The 24,643-nt window shown below is 47.8% G+C and overlaps 1 protein-coding gene across 1 annotated transcript in view; it reads right to left on the reverse strand.

Moving 5' to 3' along the window:
- Positions 1 to 24,643, reverse strand: part of CTNNBL1 (catenin beta like 1) — a 122,733-nt gene that overhangs the window by 55,021 nt on the left and 43,069 nt on the right. The window contains exons 6-10 of the mRNA XM_066624139.1: positions 16,908 to 17,001; positions 12,387 to 12,478; positions 7,352 to 7,424; positions 7,041 to 7,099; positions 3,269 to 3,417 (exon numbers count right to left, since the gene is read on the reverse strand). Of these exons, the coding sequence (XP_066480236.1) occupies positions 3,269 to 3,417; positions 7,041 to 7,099; positions 7,352 to 7,424; positions 12,387 to 12,478; positions 16,908 to 17,001 (467 nt within the window). The remainder of the gene's footprint in view (positions 1 to 3,268; positions 3,418 to 7,040; positions 7,100 to 7,351; positions 7,425 to 12,386; positions 12,479 to 16,907; positions 17,002 to 24,643) is intronic.

Here is a 24,643-nt window from a genome sequence, read left to right on the forward strand (position 1 = left end):
GAAAGTGCTGAAAAAGGACTTCTGCTCAGTTTAATACCATGGATACTGACACCCAAACAGTCTTCAGAAATGCCCCCAAACAAGCAAGTATTCAATACGCCTTTCTCCATCTTACCTCTTATGAGGCTGGCAACCATTCAGATGAAAGAGTTCACTGAACAGTACTAAGGAGAGCCCTGCATGCAACAATCCACTCTCCCTCAAGAAGGTCCACTGAGGAACAAAGACCCTCCCCACCACCACCACCACTAAGCAAAATGGTTTCAGCAAGAAGGACTCCAACACTGACTGGATTATGTGAACTGGCACAAGGATCTGATTCCACAAGGTAAACACAGCTGCTAATAAAAGGAAAGGCCATGTCCAAGGCATTCCAGCACAGACAACTTTGCTGCAAAATAAGGCCAAAAGGCATCCCTGAGCAGCCCACTCAAGGCGGACTGCTCAGGCCTGGGATTGCTGGCTTCAGTCCCCGCTGCCTCAAGGAGGCTCCGCCAAGCTGCTTTGCTGCCATTTCCACTGCCAGGTTGATTTAACAGGTTTTGGCAGTGAGTGTGGAGCTAAAGCCTCACATCCACTCAGCTCCCGCTGGCTTCAGTGGCTCCAGGTGCTGCACAAGGGCCTGCAGGACAAGAGCATTTCAAGGCATCTCCAGGGCCATCTATTAACACACTTAAACTCAGTAAACAGCCAGATGCAAGGAACCCCTCTCCCATCCGTAGACAAAAGAAAAATCACATGAGTAGGGTTTAACCCCCTACTCACAGCCCTTCCCCGTTTGGCAGAGAGAGGGACACCCTGCCCAGTTTTTCAGGACTGCAGTAGCAGCAACAGATGGGGTGGCTGGTTTATTCATGCTTTGTCCTTCAGAACTCCTTTTAAACACCACAGCATCGAGGGAGACATTTTCTCCTTGTCATTATTTGCCAGCTGGGACTGGGTTAGAGAAGGATGATAAACAGTATGGTCTCCTGCTCTCCCCCCCTCAAAAAAAATGGGGCAACTCATAAAAAACGCAAGGTCCCACCCTACATGGCTCAAGGACTCTGGGTAATTAGTTCTGCAAGGCTAGCTCTGCAGCTCAGTGTTCAGAGGAGAAAAGGACAGGAGGGAACTTCCCTCTTGTCTGTGGCTTCCGAGCTCCACTTTAATTAGCCCCAAGAAAACGTAGCACTCCTATCTGAATAATCCATGTTTCTGGCCATTTATTCAGCTCCCTGATGCTGCACGTTACCCAAATATATCATTTCTCACCACCGCTTGCCAGCCACCTCTCCATGTGGCTTGGCCCTCTCAGGGAAAGCTGGAAGGCATGAGAAAGCCCTTCCAGGGCCCATTTCTAGGAAGGGGAAACCAAACTTGGTTCCAAAGCTGCTACAGCAGAGGGGGGAAGAGAGGGCTCCGATATGGGGCAGCATGGAATGTCACTAGCCCAGCAATCCCTACTTCCCAAGCATACTGCATATCATTTAGTTGCCCAAAGAGCTTCGCTGCTGAGAATGGCTGAATCTCTGGCTTTCGCCAAGGGATGAGAGAGGGGATTGGACAAATTTCTGGAAGAGAAGTTCATTACAGGTTACAAGTCATAGTAGGTATGTGCAAGCTCTTGGTTTTAGAGGCAGGCTGCCTCTGATTGCCAGATGCAGGGGAGGGCACCAGGCCGCAGGTTGCGTCTGTTGTCTTGTCTGCTCCCTGGGGCATTTGGTGGGCCACTGTGAGATACAGAAAGCTGGACTAGATGGACCTTTGGCCTGATCCAGCAGGGCTCCTCTTATGTTCTTATGTTAGAAGGGGAGTTGGCAGTGGACAGAGGAGAATCTTAAACATGTCCTCTTCAGTCTAGAACTCAGGTATGCCAATTCTCTAGCGAGTTCTCCAGAAACAGGAACAGGCTCATAGGTTGACCAAAACCGGCTTCTAGCACTGATGAAACAGAAGAAGGACCCTGCAAGATCAGGAGAAAGGTCCATCTAGGCCAGCATACTATTTTGCACAGATGCCTCTGAAAAGCCCACAAGTGACACTTGGAGGCACACTACCTCTCAACCTAGGGCTAGTCATACCATGACCAGCAGCCAGCAATAGCCTGGTCCCACCGGCTACCTCTCAGCAGGCCCCACCAGACAAATAGCAGGAAAGAATGGGAGATTTTCAGGACCAGCAAATTCCAAATGGAGAATTGGGGAAGTCACAGAATGGGAGAGACAGTTCAGAATTGGCAGCACAATCCTATGCACATCTACTTGGAAGTAAATTCCACTGGGGCTCACTCCCAGGAAAGTGCGGAACAGACTGCAGCCTGAGTACCTAAAAATTGTGCCAACCCCAGTAAGTAGATTCCTTCCAGTCTAGGGAATGCAGCAAGATGGGGGGAGGGGGCTCTGCAAATATCCAGACAGTCAAGAGATGCACCCTAGTTCAGAACAGTGAGACACCAGGCCGAAGTGGCATGCAGCCACACACCAACGACAGAGATTCCAGCAGAGCAAAGAAAGAGGGGGAGTGTGCTCAAGCAAGCCAACTCTGCCATGCTTGCATCAAGGGAATACAAGATACCAGTTCATTCTTTCCAAGAATAAGTACAGTAATTCACCAGACCAGGGATGGTAAAAACATCCTTGCCTGCAACTGGGCCCCAAAGCAATTCTCAGTGGCCCCTAGAAGCCCTCCCATCCCTCCCTCCCTCGTCTTTGAGACAAGGATCCATCTTCTCATTTCTTTTGTTTTGTGCATTTATTTGCTGAAAATAAATTTAAGCGTTCTAAATAAAAGCACCATTCAGCTGGAATCAGTGCACAGCAAACCAGCCTCCTCATCAGAGAAAGTGAAGACAAAGAAAAATGCTTACAAGAGGGGAAAAAGAGATTTCACATTTTCTCATCATCATCACCACCAACACCTCACCTGAAATGTGTACCTAATACACAAATGTTCACATAGAAAAATATGTGAACATTTATATGTGAATATCTGGGCCATGCCCAGACAGGCAATGAAGACCTAATTTCGTGACAGTTCCACCTTTATTATGGAGCCTCTCTCCCCGAGGAGGAGATTGGTGTGTGTAGCTTGCTTCGCAAACCCCAAAGAACAGAGTGCCCTGTGGGTACATGGACAGGAAGCCCCTGAACGATCGGCTCACTTGCTAAACTTCTCCCAAAGCAGGTGCTCATGGCCTTCAGGCACCCAGCCCAAGGCCTGAATTATGTTTTGGTGAAAAAAGAGCCTTTAGGGCCACAAGAAGCCCAGGACATGCACTAGACCTCACCTGAGCATGAGGTTCATCAGCTGCAGCCCCTCCCCCTTCAGGAAGCGGTCCCGGTTGGAGCTCAGCATGAGTGAGGAGCAAAGGGAGTCAAACAAGTTCTCCATCATCTCCTGCTCCTCTGCCGTGCCGGGGTTGTGGCGCTTGAAAACCTGCATCAAGAGAAAACCGGAGGAGTCAATCACCGCCTTCCCTGAAAAACATTCCTGACCCTTCTAAGTTCCCAGCTGCAAATCCTGCACTCACCAATTTCTAGCATTACTGTGCACAGAGGAGACATCTGGAGTTGCCCAGGCACACCCATGTGATGCTCATCAGAAGGAAACTGAACCTTTGCCATGGGGTTGCTCTCTTTCAGCCTCTGCCCAGCTCCTCCTGCTTCTTCCCCCCCCCGCCCCATTCCTTCAGCCACTGAGCCATCCTTTCCTTCCAAGCACAGAGTGTCCATCAGCCACACTCTGTCATAGTGAACAGCACAGGAGCTGGATGTTTCCAGGGTGACAAAAGGGCACAAGCCACCTAGGTTTGCTGACTGGCTGAGAAGATGGTTCTTTCATTTGACTTAGTTGCAAAGGCCAATCAAACTTTTTGTCTGTGGGAAATGGCAGTAGGTTAGTCAGTCTAGGATGTCTAGGATTTCAGCTGCACCTTTTAAGGCTGCCTGGACATTTATTTGGCTGTGAACACTTTAACTTCTTCCTCTGTAGCCAGCGTTAAACTCTGTGCCCTGCTATCTCAAGACTGTAGCATCCCTTGAGTGGCGGCAAGGGCCTGGCTATTGCATCTCCTCTTGATACTGAGCAAGTGTCCACAGTTCAGCAACAGGACAACACAGGGTCAAACAAGGGAATCTGGGCGCCACTAGTAGGTACACGGGACGGGGGCAAGGCGAGTGGCCTAATACATCCCATGGGCTGCTACACATGGATAAATCCCTAACCCAGGGTTTCTCAAACTTTGAGGGAGCTTTACTCCCTCAGTAAGTTCTTGCGTGGGAGGGGCTAGGGCTAAGGGGGCGAGGGGGAAGTGTTACACGAACTTCCCACCAGTTTGAGAACCACTGCCCTAACCTATCTGTTCATAGCAGTAGTTCTTATTCAATCAGGTGTTCTTTTATTTCCTCCTCACCTGGCTGCATACCAGGGCTGCTTTAGTTCAGACCTGACTGTTAAGCCACCAAGCTTCCAGCCCATTTTCTTTTTGTTCCATTACTAATACCCAACTCCTCCACGCCAATTGACCTGTTACTCATTGAATTTACAAGGAGGTTGGGTTTGCAAAGAGCCTCCATCCATACAGCAACTTTGAAAGCCCCCCCCCCCCGAATAAATGCCAGTGCAAGATGCAGTCAGGCCAACCTGTGACTGGGCTGGGCCAATTGGGTCTGCACATGACTGAAAGCGAGAGCAACTCTGTTGGGTCAGAACCAAGTTCCACCTAGTCCAACATCCTACTTGCCACTGTGAGACCAACCAGCAGGAGAGGAAGGCAGACCCCTTCCCACCATTCCCCCCCCCCCACAACAGATATGCAGAGACCGACTACCGCTGAACCTGAAGGCAGTACACAGCCGTCAGGACCAGCAGCCACCGACAGGCCTGCCCTCTGTAAATCTGTCCAATCTCCTTCAAGTCATCAAAGCCACTGGCCATCACCACACGTTTGGCAGCAAATTCCACATCTCCAAAAAGACATAGTGGAAATGGAAAAGGTGCAAAAGAGAGCGACTAAGATGATTACGGGGCTGGGGCACCTTCCTTATGAGGAAAGGCTACGGCGTTTGGGCCTCTTCAGCCTAGAAAAGAGACGCCTGAGGGGGGACATGATTGAGACATACAAAATTATGCAGGGGATGGACAGAGTGGATAGGGAGATGCTCTTTACACTCTCACATAACACCAGAACCAGGGGACATCCACTCAAATTGAGTGTTGGGCGGGTTAGGACAGACAAAGGAAAATATTTCTTTACTCAGCGTGTGGTCAGTCTGTAGAACTCCTTGCCACAGGATGTGGTGATGGCGTCTAGCCTAGACGCCTTTAAAAAGGGATTGGACAAGTTTCTGGAGGAAAAATCCATTATGGGGTACAAGCCATGATGTGTATGCGCAACCTCCTGATTTTAGGAATGGGTTAAGTCAGAATGCCAGATGTATGGGAGGGCACCAGGATGAGGTCTCTTGTTATCTGGTGTGCTCCCTGGGGCATTTGGTGGGCCGCTGTGAGATACAGGAAGCTGGACTAGATGGGCCTATGGCCTGATCCAGTGGGGCTGTTCTTATGTTCCACAGAATTATTATGTGCAGTATGAAATTTTTCCCTTTTATCCACCCTAAATCTCCAGCCAATCAGTTTCACTGGATGATCCCTGGCTCTACTACTGCATGTGTGAGAGAAAAACTGTTCTCTCACCACTCCCTGTGTAGTTCTATAAGGCTCAGTCAACTTTTTTGCCCCCACACTAAAAAACCCCAGGAGCTGTAGCCTTTCCCCATCAAGGAAAGTACTCCAGCTGCTTGACCATTTTGGATGCCCTCTTCTGTGCCTTTTCCAGTCTACAGAATCCTATTTTGAGGTGCAGTGACCAGAACTATGCACAGTATTTCCAATATGACACCAGACATTTATTTAGGGGCATTATTCTTATTCTAGATCCCTTTGTTAATTACCTCTGACATGGAATTGACCTTCTTCACTGTTGCTGCATACAAGGGTCAACGTTTCCAATGAGCACCACAATCCCCAGATCTCTTTCCCTGTTCAAACTGACCGCAGCATGGCATTTGCTTTTTTCACAGCTGCTGCACATCGGTCCATGTTTTGATTCAGTTATCCACCACGACCCAAGCCTAAATGCTTCCCAGCATGTTAAAAAAAATCCCAGTGCGCATAAACAAACATGGCGAAGAGAAGGTTAAGCATAACTCTGCCTAACTTGCTCATTTTCCAAGTGCTAGAATTTTTTCTACAAATTGAGAAGCATCAAATCACAGGAGCTCCATCCACATGCATTTTGAAGTGGTGCATGGCAGGGACACGTCTACGACCTCAGTCAGTTTTCTCAAAACAGAAAAGGGCAAGTTTGGTTGGTACCAAGAGCTGCAAGGTATAAGGCACTTGCTGAGGCCCCAAAGCAATTTGTATATGTAACTGCTGGGGACCCTAGACTCTGGAGACTGCATGGAGCCCTACCTGATAGGATGCAAGAGGCTTAACTGCTGGTCCTAGGACAAGATGCTCCTTCAACAAGGAGCCCAGGGAAGGGTGGAGTCCCAGTGCTACAGTTCTAACCACTGCCAACCCTCAAATGCATTGCCTCAGACCAACTTATTCAGTTCCAGTATTATCTGTGTAAAAAGAGACAAATCTCCAAGTACTTTGCTGAGAGCTCTGAATGAAGCCTGGAGAGCTGCAGGCAAGGACCCGAGACGGAATCCCACCGCAAGGTGGTACAAGAGGCCCACATTGCCTCTTCTGCTCTCTCCTCGCCTGGTTTTAAGCACCATCCTCTCTCCCCTACTAAGCTTTGACTGCCACCAGTGTTCTCTCTAGGGGTTTGCACTACTGCACAGACCCCTTCCATGGCTGCACAGTGGTGTCTGGACACTCGACAATAGCATCAAATGTCATCACTGCACTTCTGGGAAAGTCAAGCTTTGAGCTGTCCAACCACAAGGCTTAGAGAGAGCATTGCTTGCTGGTCCGCCTCTTTCTCCTCCTCCAAAGCACAATTCTGAAACTCAGAATGGTAGGCAAAATGGCAGCAAATTACTCACAGATAACTGCTGAAGCAGCACATCGATCCCATCCAGTTCCCCAAGCAATTCCCTGTTGTCTAACGAAGAGAGAGGGGGGAAAAAATGAAGCCAACTGTCAGTTTTTACAGCCATCTAACACTGATACATCAGCAAACAAAATCAATATGGCTTGACAGAGTACAAAGCGAGGGTGAGAAAGAAGAGAGCACAACAGCCAGGGAAGCCAGAGGCAGAAAGCGAGGAAAGCGAGGGTGAGAGAGTGCAGAGGTGGCTGTGACTTGAAACACTGGCAGTGCAGCCCACAGAATGTCAAGGGGGGAACACCTCACCGTCCTTATTCTGGAGGAGAATGGCCAGCACTTCGCTGCAGTAGAGTTTGTTGGCATCAAAAGGCATCTTTGCCTGTTGGAGGAACAAGAACACAGAGGCCAGTCAGGGGCATCGATCTGCTTGAGGAGGCAGAAGAGAAAGAACCCCCAAACTTGCTACATGTTCATTTACGTTAGATCCAAAAGACCAACCACGTGTGCCCAGAATTTTTTCTTCCAAAAGAGAACTGGAGCACCTCCAGCTCCTCACAAGTTCTCCAGGGAATCTGGACTAGGGACAGGATAGCAAGTGACAGTGGAGGTGGGGGAACGACGATGACATAAGCCTTGATCAGTCACCAGCACCATGTAGGATCTGATGTCTAGCTCAACGTCCTGGGAATCTTAGCCTTCAGTTTTTTAAAAAAGGACAAAGTTTTTCTCTAAATCAGGATTTCTCAAACTGTGGGTCGTGAGCCACTTGGTGGGTCAAACTGAAACTGACAAGCAGATAGCTGAGAAGGAAAATGCATGGAGCCCTGTGGAAAGCGAGACTGAGCCAAATTGTGTGTTTACTTGCAAGTAGGCAAACGTGCTTTAGTTCATTGCAAAGGGCAGGCCAAGAGGAATCCAACCCCACCAGAATGGTACCAATCCAATGAATGCAGCCCCAAAAAACAATTGCAAAGGATGTCCCTCCCTTCAAAACAAAAAAGGTATTGAGACCTATGGAAAGCGAAACTAAGTTACATGTTTGCATTTACTGATGAGTAAGCAAACATGCTTTGGCTCGTGCTGAAGGTCAGGCAAAGGGGAATGCAAGGCTACCAGGATGGTCCCAATCTGATGAAAGTGAAGCTCGAGAAATGCTCCAGAAGACGGCATCCCCCATCATAAAAAAGAATAAAAACAGAGGCTAGTGCTGGGAAGGTTATTTCCCCCCCCCCTTTTTAGACTTGTAAAGCTAGGTGGGTCCTGATAGTGATATGGTTTAAATATAAGAACCTAAATTGAACTGGGTAGGGCTAAAAAAATCTCACTGATTTTTTTTATTTTTGAGTTATGGTTACTGCAGGCAGCTACAGAGAGAATTCACTTGGTGGAACAGGGCTGGCTCCCTCATCTCATCTCCCCTTATTTATTTGTTTTACTTTATTTAGAATTATTTGTTTTAATTTGCTTGATGATATCACTTCTGGCCATGACATCACTTCCAGTGGGTCCCGGACAGATTGTCCTTCTAATAAAGTGGGTCCCGGTGCTGAAAAGTTGGAGAACCGCTGCTCTGAACAATCGGCTTGGCACCATCCTAGAAGGAACTAATGGCAGTGGGAGCAACAGAGGGGGCAGAACAGACCTTCCAACGTCCAGGGAGGGAGCCTGAAGTTCCACAAACAACTCCTTGCTCTTTCCCAGAGACAGCAGAAACAGAGTGAATTATGCAAAGTAACCAGATATGCTAATGAGCATGCTTTCAAGCAAATGAAATGCATTTAAAGGCTCAGGATTACATATCAAAGGCTGTGCCTGGAATTATTTCCTTTCAGTGCTTGTTCTGCCCAGATGCTGTTCTAAACAAAGAAGATTTCTCTCTCCTTTCACCAGGGAAACAGTCTGCTAGGGGTGCTGGGGCAGAGGCCCATGATATGGTTATATTTAAACCATATCACTATCAGGACCCACCTAGCTTTACAAGTCTCCACAGCACCCCTGCCTGTCCAGGACAGTGCACATGGCCCCACCGCTGGCAGACAGAACTCAAGAGGCCTTCCTGGGTCCTCAGCCGGCCCCCAGTTGGCTGGCCTCTGACAACTATTTATATGCAGGTAACACCCCACTCTCGCAAATGCTGAGGGAAGTGTAAATGTCTCTGACCAGTTCCTGAGGTCCAAGGGGGCCTGGATGAGGGTGAATGAGCTGAGATTAAATCTGGACAAGATAAAAGTCCTCTTGGTAGACCTGCAACATGGATTGTGGACTAGCAACCTGTTCTGAACGGGGTTGCACTCCTTCTGCAGGAGTCGGTTTGCATCTTGGGGGTCCTCCTGGGTGACCAGGTGGAAGCGGTGCTCACGGAGTCTTTGCCCAGTGCACTACCTGCAACCATACCTGAATCAATCAGCCTTGTCCCACAGTGGCCTACTCTACACGGTGATAACATCAAGATGATTATTGCAGTGTGCTCCACGTGGGGCTACCATCAGAAGCTGCAATTAGCACAGAATGCAATTGCCCACGTGGCCATGGAGCTCAGGTCATTGCTCTTTTGACTACTAAACAGGTCACCAGTTTGTTTCTGGGCACAATTCAAAGTGCTGCTTTTGATTTGAAAAGCCCTTCTCTGCAGTAACTGTTACCTTGCACATGTTTGATCTTGTCTGATCTTGGAAGCTAAGCAAGGTCAGGCCTGGATAAAACTTGGATGGGAGACTGCCCGGGAATACCAGGTGCTGTGGGCGTATACCACAGTCTTTCGAGACTGAAGGTTGCCAAACAAAACACAGCTTGGGTGTCTGAAGGGCCACCTCTTACTGCCCACCACATTACTGCCCAACAATTAGGCAGAATCCCATCAGTGCTGGATAAACGAGAAACAAAGTCAGCCAATTACATCTTGTCAAACCCAGAAGAGTCCTCCTTTCCAGGAAGAATAAAGTTCAGTCTTGCACCAAGCTCCAGGGCAGGGTGTTTCACAGCCCAAGGGCTGTAACCAAAAAGACCTGTCCTGAGTCAGTAAAGAAGGCCAGTTCTATGCTTGGGATCATTAGAAAAGGTATTGAGAACAAAACGGCTAATATTATAATGCCGTTGTACAAATCTATGGTAAGGCCACACCTGGAGTATTGTGTCCAGTTCTGGTCGCCACATCTCAAAAAGGACATAGTGGAAATGGAAAAGGCGCAAAAGAGAGCGACTGATTACGGGGCTGATTACGGGGCTGGGGCACCTTCCTTACGAGGAAAGGCTATGGCTTTTGGGCCTCTTCAGCTTAGAAAAGAGGAGCCTGAGGGGGGACATGACTGAGACATACAAAATTATGCATGGGAAGGATAGAGACATGCCCTTTACACTCTCACATAACACCAGAACCAGGGGACATCCACTGAAGTTGAGTGTTGGGAGAGTTAGGACAGACAAAGGAAAATATTTCTTTACTCAGCGTGGGGTTGGCCTGTGGAACTCCTTGCCACAGGATGTGGTGCCGGCATCCGGCCTGCATGCCTTTAAAAGGGGATTGGACAAGTTTCTGGAGGAAAAATCCATTACGGATTACAAGCCATAATAGGTATTTGCAACCTCCTGATTTTAGAAATGGGCTATGTCAGATGCAAGGGAGGGCACCAGAATGAGGTCTCTCGTTATCTGGTGTGCTCCCTGCGGCATTTGGTGGGCCGCTGTGAGATATAGGAAGCTGGACTAGCTGGGCCTGTGGTCTGATCCAGCAGGGCTGGGTCCCTTTGGGGAGAAGGGCGGGATAAAAATAAAGTTTTATTTTTTTTTTTTATTATTCTTATGAGTCACTCTCAACCAAACCACCAACACAGGGGGAGGCAGGCAAGAGCCTCTAGTGATGGATGGAGGTGATGGGCAGATTATGAGTACTACTTACTCAAGCTCCCATGTCCTTCAGCTGGAAGAATAATGACAGAGCAGAAAACAGTTTTATGCCCAAGCTAGTCTGTCCAGAATAAAAGTACATTAGTCGGTTTATGGGGTTTTCTTTAGAAGCAGAAAACATCATTATGTCATCACCTGCAATGGGAAAGTACAGGTTGCTGTGAACTAACCAGTGCAGCGGGTCAGAGAGTAGCCCATGCAGGCTGCTGAAAACTGAACTCTTTGCAGTTCAGTGGAAGGGAGGAGTGTGTGAGGGCACTCTGGTCAGCAAATGAAAGAACAACTGCTCTGCTCAAACAAAAGACCTTGCACAGCCCTGTCAGTTTCATTCGCCACATCAGACCTGAACAGGGTCAAGGTGAGCAAATCAAGCTCCTGCATCCTGATACAAGGCCCTCCCAGCCCAATACGGTCTGGAACTGGCAGCAACTCCTCCATGCCTCAAGAGCATCAGCATCTTTCTCAGAACTGCTGTTTGAGAGCCTTTAAACAGCAGAAGCTGGGAACTAAACCAAGGGTTTTCTGTAGGCAAAACATGCTCTCAGTCTAAGTGGAAAACTGGGTAGACCTTCAGGAGAAAGCACGATCAATTCTGGCCTTGGGTCAAGAATAAGTTTCCAGCCTCGGGTTAGGAAGCAGACAACATGCTGAGTAACTGAAAGGAGCCCACAGGCAGCTTCCACTCACTCGCTTCTCCTACAAGACTGCTGGAAGACATCCAAGGATAAAGTTACCAGGGGGTCATAGCAGAAGCACAGTCCTCCGATGAAGTGCCTGGCTGCTCTGGAAGACAGATGGGGCTCGTTTGAAAGACAAGCCTAGTTCAAAAAACACCTACCTCAAGCCAGGCTTGTTCAACAAGGCAACTGACCTCAACCCTTTAAGAAAACTGAGACGGGTTTGTTTCTTTGTGCGCGTCACTTCTGATTATCAGTCTGGACTTAGGGAAGACCTTTCAGATAATCCCTCCTCTTACTCCCTCCCTCCATTTACCCCGAAGAAAAAACCCAGCTACTGAATTACCACCAAGCAACTCTGGATCCCTAGATGCCATTCATGGAGCTTTATCCCAGGAGTTGTATGGATGCCCTACTGCAAGCATAAAAATAAGTTCAAAACCTGTGTGGCCCGCAATCCCAGGCACACCTCTCAAGCCATTGGTAGAGCTGCTGTGAGGTCATGACAGTTCCATAAACACTAGCCACTGATGTCAGCATACCAAAAGAAGGGCAAAGGGTTACCAAATTAGTTTCTCCTCTGTTCCAGCTCAGACCAGTTTCATATACAACAGTTTGTCCACTATGGATGTTTGCCTTCCAGATATGAGCAAGTCTAGAAGCAGCTACGTTTTCTTCGCATGCAATAAGCTTAGTATAGGATGCAAAAACACATGAAGATACCATCTGACACCTTCAGGCAGAAGGAAGCTTGTTTTTACCTTGAGCCTCTTGAGAAGCCACTGCACAAGACCCTGCTGGGCAGCATCCAGGCACACCTCCGGTCGGAATTCTGCCATGTTCTCAACAATTGCTGGGGGGGGGGGGGAGAGAGAGAGAGAGATCACCAGTGTCTCACTTTGCAGGCCTGAACTAAGCAGTTCTCTTGGTTTCAGCATTCAGAGCCTGGCTCATATACATTGGCTGTTTACCTTGAATTTCCAGGCATTATCTAGGGAAGGGCACTTTATACAATGCAGAACTTAATTTTGAGGTGTGTTTTTCCCTCCCTTATCAACCAGATGCTGCACATGGCCTTGCTCTGGTGTCACTCTTTCCCAGGCAGTAGAGTTTTGGAATGCTTATTTGCATCTCTTTGGAAGAGAGTCCCCCCCCCCTTCTTCTTTCCTCTCTCACTGCAGCTTGCCTTGCTCAAAGGGACAAGCAGTCTTTCTTTCTGCAGTCAGGCCTGTAGGAACCTCTGGGCACAGCAAGTGAGTGAGAGAGTGAATTGCTGTTAATACACAAGCATGTAAACAGAAATGGCAGTTTCTGGCCCCCAGCTGTAGATTCCTTTTGCATTCAGGATGCAGGAGGATGAAAGACACTTCAAATTCCTAAACACCAACACTACTCATCAGATATCTGGACCAATAGTGGCCCAGGCACTTTTCCTCTCCCTTCCCTTCTCAATAGGGATACCTGATAAAAGAAACAGGGACCTCTTCAATGAGCACCAGATGAGAGATTCAAAGGCTTTGCTGACTATTACACTGTTGTGGAGCTTGTTTAATAGGGCACCTGAAGAAAACTGGGTTTTTAAGTGATTATTCTCCAGCTCCAACAACAGGCTTCAAGGGAAACAGCAGCAGGAATGAGAGCGGCTCCCACACTGCAATCCATCACAGGCAGCAGGGTAGTTGCAAGGCACCTCCGCCTTTTATTTCCATTCAGCACAAGATAGCTAAATTACAGTTACAGTCCTGAGATTCCTCTGACATGGAAGCTGTCACCGTAGAACAAGGGAGGGGCTCAGCTGACCATCACCAGGGAAGTCTCTATGACAGTACTCTTGATTTAAGGACCTGGCTATAATCGAGTCATCTGGCATTGGCAGCCACCTGTCAATGTACCCACTACTGCTTGATACCTTCAGCTGGCAGGCTGGCAGGCTTCCACTGCAGTGCAAAGACTCTTTGCAAAAACTCACCCCCTCATGACAAGACACCCACCATTTTATTTTCAATTAATCATGTTAGTCGCTAACTTTCTCACCCGGAGGACCATTCTTAAGCTCCAGCAGACCTATCTGTGAGAAGCATCTCTAAACTTTTTTGGAAACCCCAAAGCAGGTTATTTCAGATTCCTTGAAAAAATGGTGTTTTAAGTAAAGTTTATTGGAAAGTCACTACTGACAGAACACCATGAGGTTTTTAAAATATATTTTTACATATCCCATGTAAAAGAAAACAATTTGTTCTCACTGCATTTGTCCATTATTAAGACTTCCTAAAAAGTTAACCTCTTGAAAGATCATTACACATCAAGCCTTATTAGATTTCTGAATCAGAAAGATAAAACATCCTTCTGGAGGAAGAAACACATCACACTTCCAGGTGCAAGCAAGAGGGAAAACAAGCGGTGGGGAGCAAGAGGGAGCAGAAGTACTAGACTGTATGCGTGGGGAGAGGCGTACCTGTGGCACTACCATGACAAAGAGTCCCTCTGGATGTCTGCAGACTGTGCCCCATGGAGACACCACACACTGCGTATTACATTGTATAATTGTGGGACTGCCCTTGAAGACTGTCTGAAAACTGCAGTTAGTGCAGAACACAGCAGCCCTTACAGTTGAGGGGACTTGGTGGCTTAACCCTACTGAGCCGGTGCTCTTGCAGCCGCACTGTGGCCTGCCAGCTCACTTCCAGAGACTATTCAAGGTTCTGGTTTTAACGTCTGAAGCCCCTCATGGCTTGGGGACAGAGCATTTGAGGGACCAGCTCCTTCCACACAGTCCAGTTCATCCCCCATGATCATCCAAGGAGGCACTGCTCTAGAGGGAGGCTAGATGGGCAGCCACAAGGCCCAGGATGTTCTCTGGCAGTACAACAATTGTGGAAATCCTTTCCTAGTGATTTGAGGGCTGTGTCCTCCCTGAGTGCTTTTCAGCAAGGCCTAAAAATGCATTTATTTCAGGAGGCATTTTCGTTGTAGGTGGTGGGTATGCCATCCCTGTTGTTCTCTTTCTTTCCTTCTTTCTTAAATTGTATCTTTTTACCATTGCTCAAAATGTCTACCCCATTACTTCATCATCTGCAGTTCCCCAGGAAACCAGGGAGACATCTTGACTCAACAGTGGGGTAGAGTTGTTCAGGGGGAGTCTCGTCCATGGCCCTAGCCATGTTCTCATTCCTGAGGTCAACCAGGGCCATGGCTAAGCTGCTGGTGACAGGAAAATCCCCCAAAGCCTTTAGAAAACCAACAGGAGCAATCAGGCTCAAGGTTGGGCCTTACCATTACCCTCCCCCCCACGTCTACGGAGGTAGGGAGCAGTCACCAGCCTAAACCCCACCAGGAAATGATCTGTCCATGACAAAGCAGTGGACCCTCAGATCACCCTAGAGTAAATAACCAGGTTTCAGATGTGCCCTGCCTCGTGGGTTAGCGCCATTATTGAGACAGGCTCTTAGTTGTCCTAGTGACTGTGAAGTCTTGAGCCTCAACCAACTGAGGGGTCTCAGCATGGATACTGAAGTCCCCCAGCAGCACTCGGAAAGGGAACTCCAATGCCAATGTCGAGATCACCCCAGTCAGCTCGTCAGGGAGGGAGACTGCTAGGCAGCTGAGCAGGCAGTACACCAACAGCATCTATACTCTGCCTCGACAGGTCAACACGTCAGATACACTCAAGACTGGCAACCCACTGGATAGGGCACCCGAGGAGGTGTAAGTGTCTAAGTCACCATGACCTGCATATGCTCCGATGCAGGGCTGCACCCCTCAAGCCAAATTGCTCGCTTATGTCAGCCCTGCAATGCACTCTGGACTAGTGGACATTGCTTGCTTGAAACATGAGGCCCAGCGTTCAGGGCTCCAGGAGCCTGCTGTTATACTACATGTGGTCGTATTTCCTGACAAGGAACATGGGGTGTGAGATCAAAGTTTGCTATTCTGTCCTTTACCCATTTGGGGGAATGGGAAAGCAAAACACTACTAGTTAGGACTGACCAGCTTGCCAAGTCTCAACTGGCCCTCCTACTCTTGAACAACCACAGTTCAGAGTGAGGCAGAGACCCCCCCTGCAAAGTTCCTGGGTCCCTGGCAGCAGCAGCACCACACAGAAACCTGCACCATAAATCTGGCAGGTTGCCTTCAGGAAAGGCAGCTGTGATGGACTTTCTTTTCCCTATAGCAAGTTCCCTTCCCTCTGTCAATCCTGCCTCCCTTCTCAACAACCTAGGGAAAGGGACAAGACAGTACAGCATTCCTCACACACACCCCCACCCTTTCCCTGATAATTATCCCCTTTCCCTTCTAATACAAGAACATACATGCACTCACCACCAGCTAGCTTCATGCACATAATTGCTAAGACTGATTAATATTTCTTGCAATATTGTTCTTAAGCCACTGGTGAGAGTTAAAGTCTATTCTTTAATAATAAATCTTCATCTGCTCGATTGGAAGCTCTCAGTCTCTCCCAGTTTATTCTTTGAAGGGAAACTCTCTCCTCTCCCCCCCCCCCCCCATAACTAGTTAAAAGATTCCATATTAGGGAGCTGTTTCATTATGCCATAACCACTTTCCCCTTGGAAACGCAGGACCAGCTAGCCTGTATCATTTTCCAGGGAAACCTTATTCAACTAATTCCCCACAGTTCCCCTGGTGACAAGTAGGCACTGGGGGTGTTGTCCATTTTGGCACACAATTTTGTTATGTTTTACTGCTGATTTCATGCTATTGATTTTATTGGTTAATGTGCTGCTACTTGCAATGTCAGTACATTGCTGCTTTTATAACTGGCTTATTTGCCTTGCCTTCATATAGTTCTTTGTGCTGTTTACTGATGCTTTTATGCTATTTTTATTGTCATTTATGATTTTACTGTTAGCTGCCTTGGAGAGATTTGCTCCCAGTGTGGAAGGGATTGTCACTCCCGAATTGGCCTTTTCAGCCACACTAGATGCTGTTCCAGAACCACCTTTCAGAGCGCGATACCAGAGTCTTGCGAGACTGAAGGTTGCCAACAACTTAGCTGCCTTGGGCACCCCATCGTGGAGGGAAAGACAATGTATAGAACAAGCAAACAAAATACAAATGGCAGGGAGTGTGGAATGATGCCCAACGGCACCCCTCCCCCTCTGGGCCAAAAGTCTGCAAACACAAAATCAGAGACCCAGCACAAGCTGGCAACCTTTGGTGAAAAGCTCCAGAATGGCAGGGCCCAAGTACCCAACCCCATCCCTCCCCCTTTGCCCACTGGGCCCAGGATAAGGAGAGTCGGGGGGGGGGTAGTTCCTTACCCAGAGTGTTGTGGACTCCGTCTGCTTCCTCCTTGACACTTTCATCCAGGCGCTCCAGGTTTTGCACCAGCAAGGCCACCACCTGACCATCAACCTGGGCCACCAACAGGGTCAGGAGATGCAAGGAAGAGGAGTCGGGGAATGACAGAAAACCAGCATTAGAAAAAATAAAACCACTCTGAAGAAACGCTCTGATCAGAGAGCAATCTCACCCTCCAAGCTCTTCCCCAGCAAACTTCACTGCTATGTTTTCCCCTTAATTAATTGGACAATCTCTCTGTGTCAGACACAACAGAAAAACGTCTGAAGAATATGAACCTTGTCACAAGTCTGCTATTCCCCAAATCAAGCCCTGATTGTCTTATAATCTCCCTGAATTCCAAAGCGCCAGCAGAGCAGCCCAAGTGGGTATCAGCTGCCTGTCGTCGCTCCTGAAAGCAGCTAAGGGGCTTCGCCTTGGTTGCCGCAGCTTGAGCAGGAGCCCCCTCCCCTCCTTTCAGGTTGCCTCGCTGCCTGAGAAGTGGCTGAAGGAGCACTGAGGGGCCGAGCAATTACGCATAATGAAGGCCCTAGGGAGAAACAGCCTTCAGAAGGTGGGAGAGAAGCAAATAAAACCCTGCTGTCTTACCAACATGCTGCCTCACACAGTCAGGGCCGTGGAAAGCTGTTTTATTTGATTAAAATTACATCTCCCTTTTTTTGAACAAGGATGACCACCACCCTGGTGTACAGCTTCTGTGCCTGTGCTTCTGGCATATTTCACACTGAGGTAGGCTTCAGGGGGCAAAATGTGACAGACTTCATAGAATTCCACTCCTTCACACCCATATATAGGCAAACGATAGCATTCTTGTCTGATCAGCATGTGGGCAGACAAGAATCTAGATTGAGCGATCACTGCCTAGCCTCCCTGTTGCCTGGGCAAATTCACACCCAGAGCCAGGCTCAGCATACAGAAGGCCAAACAGGAATTCTCCTATTTCAAATATCCACTACAGGTAAGGGAGTGTCTGTTCTCCAGGAACTTCCCTAAGCCTCCTAGTGTCCACCACCACATCTTGTAGCAGTGAATTCCACAGGCAAGTAATGTGCCGGGTGTAGAAGTGCTTCTTTGGTGTTCTAAAGCTCTCACCAACCAGCTTACGTCATTTCTGCCCAACGTTGCATATACGCACAACAGGGATCAAATGTGTACACCTATTAACTGTGCAGAAATAGGTTAATTGGATAACCGCCTAGCACTGCAAGAGAACTCTGCTCCCAGCACCCCATGAATGAATTTTCGAAGCCTCCGCCATGTCTGCCCATTATTTCCAATCTCTTTCCCAAGGACCCCTAGCATGGAATTGGTCCTTTTCCCAGATGCCTCACTGGACCAATATTTTCTCTCCCCACCAGAACTCAAAAGTCTCTCTCCTGATTAGTCTCCAGTTGTTCAGGTCCCACTGAGTGAGTGAGCGGAGGGGGGAGATGGGGGTGTGCACCAACAAGTATAGGCATGCCCCAGTATCTGCAGCAGGTAGGTTCCTGCTACCCCCCACGGATACCAGAAACAGCAGCAAAGAGGAACCCTATGTTTATAGGAGACTGCCCCCCCCCATTATCTTATGATGTTTGTGCTTTACTTACAGGTCCTAAATGGAACACAACGATCGGCCCGAAGAAGTCACGATAGAGAGAGGAAGCTGCCTCCTGTTAATATTCTGGCATCCTCTCCCTCTATCATAACTCCTGCCGGCCTGATCACTGTGTTCTGTTTAGGATGTGTAAGTAAAGTAAGAACAATGTAAGGTAATGTCCCTCCCCATCTGCGCATAGTTGAAACCTTGGATATGGGATCTGTGGATATGGGCGCTCTTCCACTCAATCACACTGGCCATCTGCTTGTTCATTCCCCCAGCATGGAGAAGTCCTTTTGGAGACCTTCATAAACTGCTTTGGTTTTTACCATCCTGAATAATTTGGTGGCATCTACAAACTTGGCCACTGCTTACGCTTAACTCCAAGTCATTTATAAACCAGTTAAAAAGCAGCAGTCCCAAGACAGATAGATCCTTGACACACAGCACTTCTTGCTTCCCTCCACTGTGCATTCCTACTCTCCACTTTCTATTCCTTCGCCAGTCACCAGTCCAATTCATCAAAGGACCTATCCTTTCATTCCATGATTGCAAAGTTTACTCCAGGGCCTTTGGTGTGCAATTTTCTCAAAAGGTTTTTCAATCTCCAAGTATAAGAGACAATTGGATGACCTCTATCCACAGGCCTGCTGACACTCTCAGAGAACTCTAGAAGCTTAGAGAGCAGGACTTCTACAAAAACCACAATGATTCTTCTTCAGCAAGGTATTTTTTCCTCCTGTATCAGAGGTTCTTAACCGTTTGTGCCTTGTGCAACCCAGGACAAGTAAAACTTCAAAAGACAGTATATTTCATTTTTTTTTTAAAAAAATTGTATTCGTAGAGTGCAAAGACATAAAAAAAACTCATGTGACTGAGAAGACTGAAAACAATGAATATTGTGGTCAATAACACTGTACTGACACTGTATTGAAGGACTGTATTGAACACTGTATTGAAGGAAAGCGCCCTACAGGTAGACCACAGCTGCGATACATGGACATCTGCAAGAGGGATCTGAAGGCCTTAGGAGTGGACCTCAACAGGTGGGAAACCCTGGCCTCTGAGCGGCCTGCTTGGAGGCAGGCTGTGCAGCATGGCCTTTCCCAGTTTGAAGAGACACTTGGCCAGCAGTCTGAGGCAAAGAGGCAAAGAAGGAAGGCCCATAGCCAGGGAGACAGACCAGGGACAGACTGCACTTGCACTTGCTCCTGGTGTGGAAGGGATTGTCACTCCCGGATTGGCCTTTTCAGCCACACTAGACGCTGTGCCAGAACCACCTTTCAGAGCGCGATACCATAGTCTTTCGAGACTGAAGGTTGCCAGTATAAATATATATAGGTGGGCCACTGTCAGATACAGGAAGCTGGACTAGATGGGCCTCTGGCCTGATCCAGCGGGGCTCTTCATATGTTCTTATGTACAGGCCTACAAAAAAACACACTTTTTTTAAGTTGCCAAGGATATTTGAATTTTACATAAGAACAGCCCCACTGGATCAGGCCATAGGCCCATCTAGTCCAGCTTCCTGTATCTCACAGCGGCCCACCAAATGCCCAGGGAGCACACCAGATAACAAGAGACCTCATCCTGGTGCCCTCCCTTGCATCTGGCATTCTGACATAACCCATTTCTAAAATCAGGAGGTTGCGCATACACATCATGGCTTGTACCCCATAATGGATTTTTCCTCCAGAAACTTGTCCAATCCCCTTTTAAAGGCATCTAGGCTAGACGCCATCACCACATCCTGTGGCAAGGAGTTCCACAGACCGACCACACGCTGAGTAAAGAAATATTTTCTTTTGTCTGTCCTAACCCGACCAACACTCAATTTGAGTGGATGTCCCCTGGTTCTGGTATTATGTGAGAGTGTAAAGAGCATCTCCCTATCCACTCTGTCCATCCCCTGCATAATTTTGTATGTCTCAATCATGTCCCCCCTCAGGCGTCTCTTTTCTAGTCTGAAGAGGCCCAAACGCCGTAGCCTTTCCTCATAAGGAAGGTGTCCCAGCCCCGTAATCATCTTAGTTGCTCTCTTTTGCACCTTTTCCATTTCCACTATGTCTTTTTTGAGATGTGGCGACCAGAACTGGACACAATACTCTAGGTGTGGCCTTACCATAGATTTGTACAACAGCATTATAATACTAGCCGTTTTGTTCTCAATACCCTTCCTAATGATCCTAAGCATAGAATTGGCCTTCTTCACTGCCGCCGCACATTGGGTCGACACTTTCATCGACCTGTCCACCACCACCCCAAGATCTCTCTCCTGATCTGTCACAGACAGCTCAGACCCCATCAGCCTATATGGAAAGTTTTGATTTTTTGCCCCAATGTGCATGACTTTACACTTACTTTACATGACTTTACACTTACTGACATTTTTGGGGTGCTGAATCAAAAAATGGCATCATTTTTGCCTGATCAGCTCTAGTTTTGGGGGGAAGGGACCTTATATGCCGATTCAAGCAGCCTCCTCGTAAGGAAGCCAATGCCAAGGAAGCAGCTTCAATCGCCATACAAGGTGGCTGGGCTGTAGTCCCAAACCTAGAACCAATCGGGCAAAACTGAAGCTATTTTTGGATTCAGCACCCCAAATATACCCAAAAATAGGTCTAACTTTTATGAGAACAAAATGTGCAAACGCCACTGTATTATTGGCTTTTGATGGCCCATCAGCAGTCATTGTCAAATTCAAAATTTTTAAAAAATCATGATCTAGTCAAAAATGCATATCATGACCCTTTTCTCTTAATTCTGGGAGTGCCTTATCCATTCTCCTGGACCTCCTTCCATGAACCCCTGCAACTGGGTGCAAGCTCCACAGGTTAAGAATGCCTGTTCAGTATGCCTGATAGTTATATCTTTAAATATGTTTTCCAGCAGTTTAGCCAAAAGATAACCAGGCAAATGTTTAATACTCACTCTGGTTTAGACCAATCTTTGCCCCTCCCAGCCCCAATCCATATCTTCCCTCTTTGAGAAGATGGGGGAAAATCAAGAGTTCTCACTGCAGAACTTGCACATCATGCTTGGCTTGATCGTGAACATACTCCCTCCACAATCACCACTGCCTGAAGCATTATCATGTATCTCTATAGGATGGTCTTTTAGCATGTGCTGAGGAACAGCAGACAGAAGGAAAGATTACATTGTAAGACAGCCACTATCAGAATGAACTGGAAGTGGCCCCACTCCACCCCACAAATCTCCAACCAAGATAAATGCACATGGTTTGATTTGTAAAGTGACAGCAAGCTCTGGCAGGGAGCATATCTGCAGTGTTGGTTAAGGTCTGGGCTGGTGTGTTCACTTGCCCTTTAGTACAGGTCACCTGGATGATGATGATTTCTTGCAGAATTGCCCACGGGGCAATTAGCAAGCTTTAACACAAATGCACAGCAGCACTTCTGTTCAGCAGTAGCTGCTGAGGATCAGCGTCCAGTTGTGGTTACTAGATTTTGGGTGCAAAGGGGAAAAGAGAGGGGAGCAATAAAGATAAAATAACTAGACTGCAGATCTGAGAAGAAGCAAGGCACCCTTAGTTTAACAGAACAACATTCAAGAGTAGGAGTGAGACAATACGATACTGTACTTTGCAAATTCCAGAAGATTACTATGGAAGAAGCTGAGGAGGGTCATCTTCCAGGCACACGTACTGGAGGAAGAAGAAGAACAAACTGTAGGCAGGAGGTTTGTTCAATAAAAGGGGAAATGCTGCCCACTGAAAGAATGGTGGGGCAGACAAGCAGAGCAGGGGTGGGGGAGAATTCCAAGGAGGCCAGGGACATTTCATTGCAGGATTCCATATGATGTATGGTGTTCAGAACCAATCCACATGTGTGCAGAGGTGTGGAAAAAAACTTCAAAGCCACAAGCTGCAAGCATGCCTCTGTGGGTCAACTCCGAGTTCTTGGCCAGATTCACAGAGCTGTCCTTAAAAGCATTACTCTGGTGGTCCTGACACATGCCTCAGTCAAGGTGGCACCCCATGAATACAAACCATCTGGTTAAAATTGAGCCTGGGTGATCAGCTTTTTCTCCTGACGCAAATGGCCAAAACTTTTCCACTGCAGGGTGTTACACAAGAGGAGTTCTTTAAGTGCATCCAGGCATGCGGTCCATAGCACCATCTCTGCTACTGGGCCTCAGTGGGGCATGAACAATCTTAGCTGGCCAACCACAACTGTATCTGTGCAAATTTCCAGAGAGTGACTCTTTCCACAAAATAAAAGGGCCTGAGCCACTCAGGAGCCACACGTGATCAATTCCACTCAAGTTAGGCAATGCAATCCTCTCAAGATTGGCTGAAGTTCAGGTGGGGAGAAACACTTGCGGAGAGCCTTTGTGCTGGCCGACTGTTTCCTGGACAAGAGATTCCGAATGCATCTTCTCCAACAATTTCTCCTCTCCCCTGCACCCCACCCCTGGATGCTTCAGTTACTCCTCCAATGCTTGCAGCCAAGAGACAATAATTAAAAGAGCTTGCAGGCCAGCAAGAGGAACTCATTCAGGGCAACTGCAATTAACCTTTGGGAGGTAATATCACAATGAAGAGGCAGGAAGGACTGCAGGGAGAAGATTACAGTCCTCTTGGCCTGTTCCATTCCCCCACACTGACAGCTCCCTGCCCTCTCCAGCTGAAAGGCCACACACAAGAGTCTGGCTATTTCACAAGCACAACAGTACCTCCAAGAAGCCACTGGGAAAAGCGCGGGGGGGGGGGGCGGATGTTAATGCTGACACATGGTCAGCAGTCAGCAGTGTGGCTGGCAGCCCTTTCCTCACCCCTTCTTTCACTTTTCAGGTTTTGCCTCTCAGGACACAGGAAGCCCCCAGTCCAAGTGACAGAAAGAGGAAAGAGTCACCAGTAAGAAGAGGGGTGCTTTCCAAAGCTCAATAGAGGTACCTTGAGCAACTGTCCAGTGGCGTCACAAGGGGGGGTACAGGCCGCACCGGGTGACATGCACAGGGGGGCTGACGTGCACAGGGGGTGACGCCCTAAAATCACGGTGGTTAGGAGTAACCCCATCATATTATATACCACTGGATGCGGAATTTCGAGCAGAATGTAATGCAAAAACCCTGAGTGAAATATCTCCTTTCTATCAATAGTTATGGCCAAAAAACTGGAGAACAAAAAATGCATGGAGCCCTATGGAAAGTGAAAGTGAGTCATATTGCGCATTTACTCGCGAGTAGGCGAACTTGCTTAGTCTGTCAGAAAGGGCAGGCTGAGAGGAATCCAATGACACCAGAATGGTCCTGATCCAATGAATGTAGCTCTCAAAAACACCTGAGAAGGAAGTCCCTCCCTCCAAGCAGATGAACGTATTGAGCCCTATGGAAAGCAAAAATAAGCCTCACGGTCGAGTTTACTCATGAGTAAGCAAACGTGCCTTGGCTGGTGTGGAAGATCAGGTGAAGGAGAGTGCAAGGCTACCAGAATGGCCCTGATCCTATGCACCTGGAGCTCAACAAGTGCTCCAAAAGTCAGCCTCCCCTCCCCTCCACTAAAAAGGATCAAAACAGAGGCTTCAGCTGATAAAGTGAACCTTTTGGAGACTTGCAAAGCCAGGTGGATCCTGACAGTGATCTGGTTTAAACAAAAGTTCTTAAACTGAACTGGACACTGGGTAGGGCTGAAAACCTTACTGGTTTTGGAGAAGGGTGTTATTGCAGGCAGCCTACAGAGGAAATTCACTTGGTGGACCAGGGTTGGCTTCTGCTTATTGAATTATTTGTTTTACTTTAATTATTTATACTTATTTATTTTAATTTGCCTGATGATATCACTTCCACAATGACATCATTTCTGGTGGGTCTTGGACAGATTATCATTCTAAAAAGTGGGTCCCAGTGCTAAAAGTTCGAGAACTGCTGCAATAAGGCGTTAGTAACTTGACACCCGGGGGGGGGGAAATGACACCACTAGTGACCAAAATCACTAAAATCATAATTTGGAAGAATAATACCATCATGTTATATATCAATCAATGTGTAATTTCATGCAGAATGTGTTCTATCTTTGTTCTATCAAAAGGTACAGCCAAAAAACCAGCGGAGGCGGAGTGATGGTACATCACCACGCCCACCACCCAGGGTATTGCC

Source organism: Tiliqua scincoides, chromosome 4 (assembly GCF_035046505.1).
Source record: "Tiliqua scincoides isolate rTilSci1 chromosome 4, rTilSci1.hap2, whole genome shotgun sequence".
Lineage (NCBI taxonomy): Eukaryota > Metazoa > Chordata > Lepidosauria > Squamata > Scincidae > Tiliqua > Tiliqua scincoides.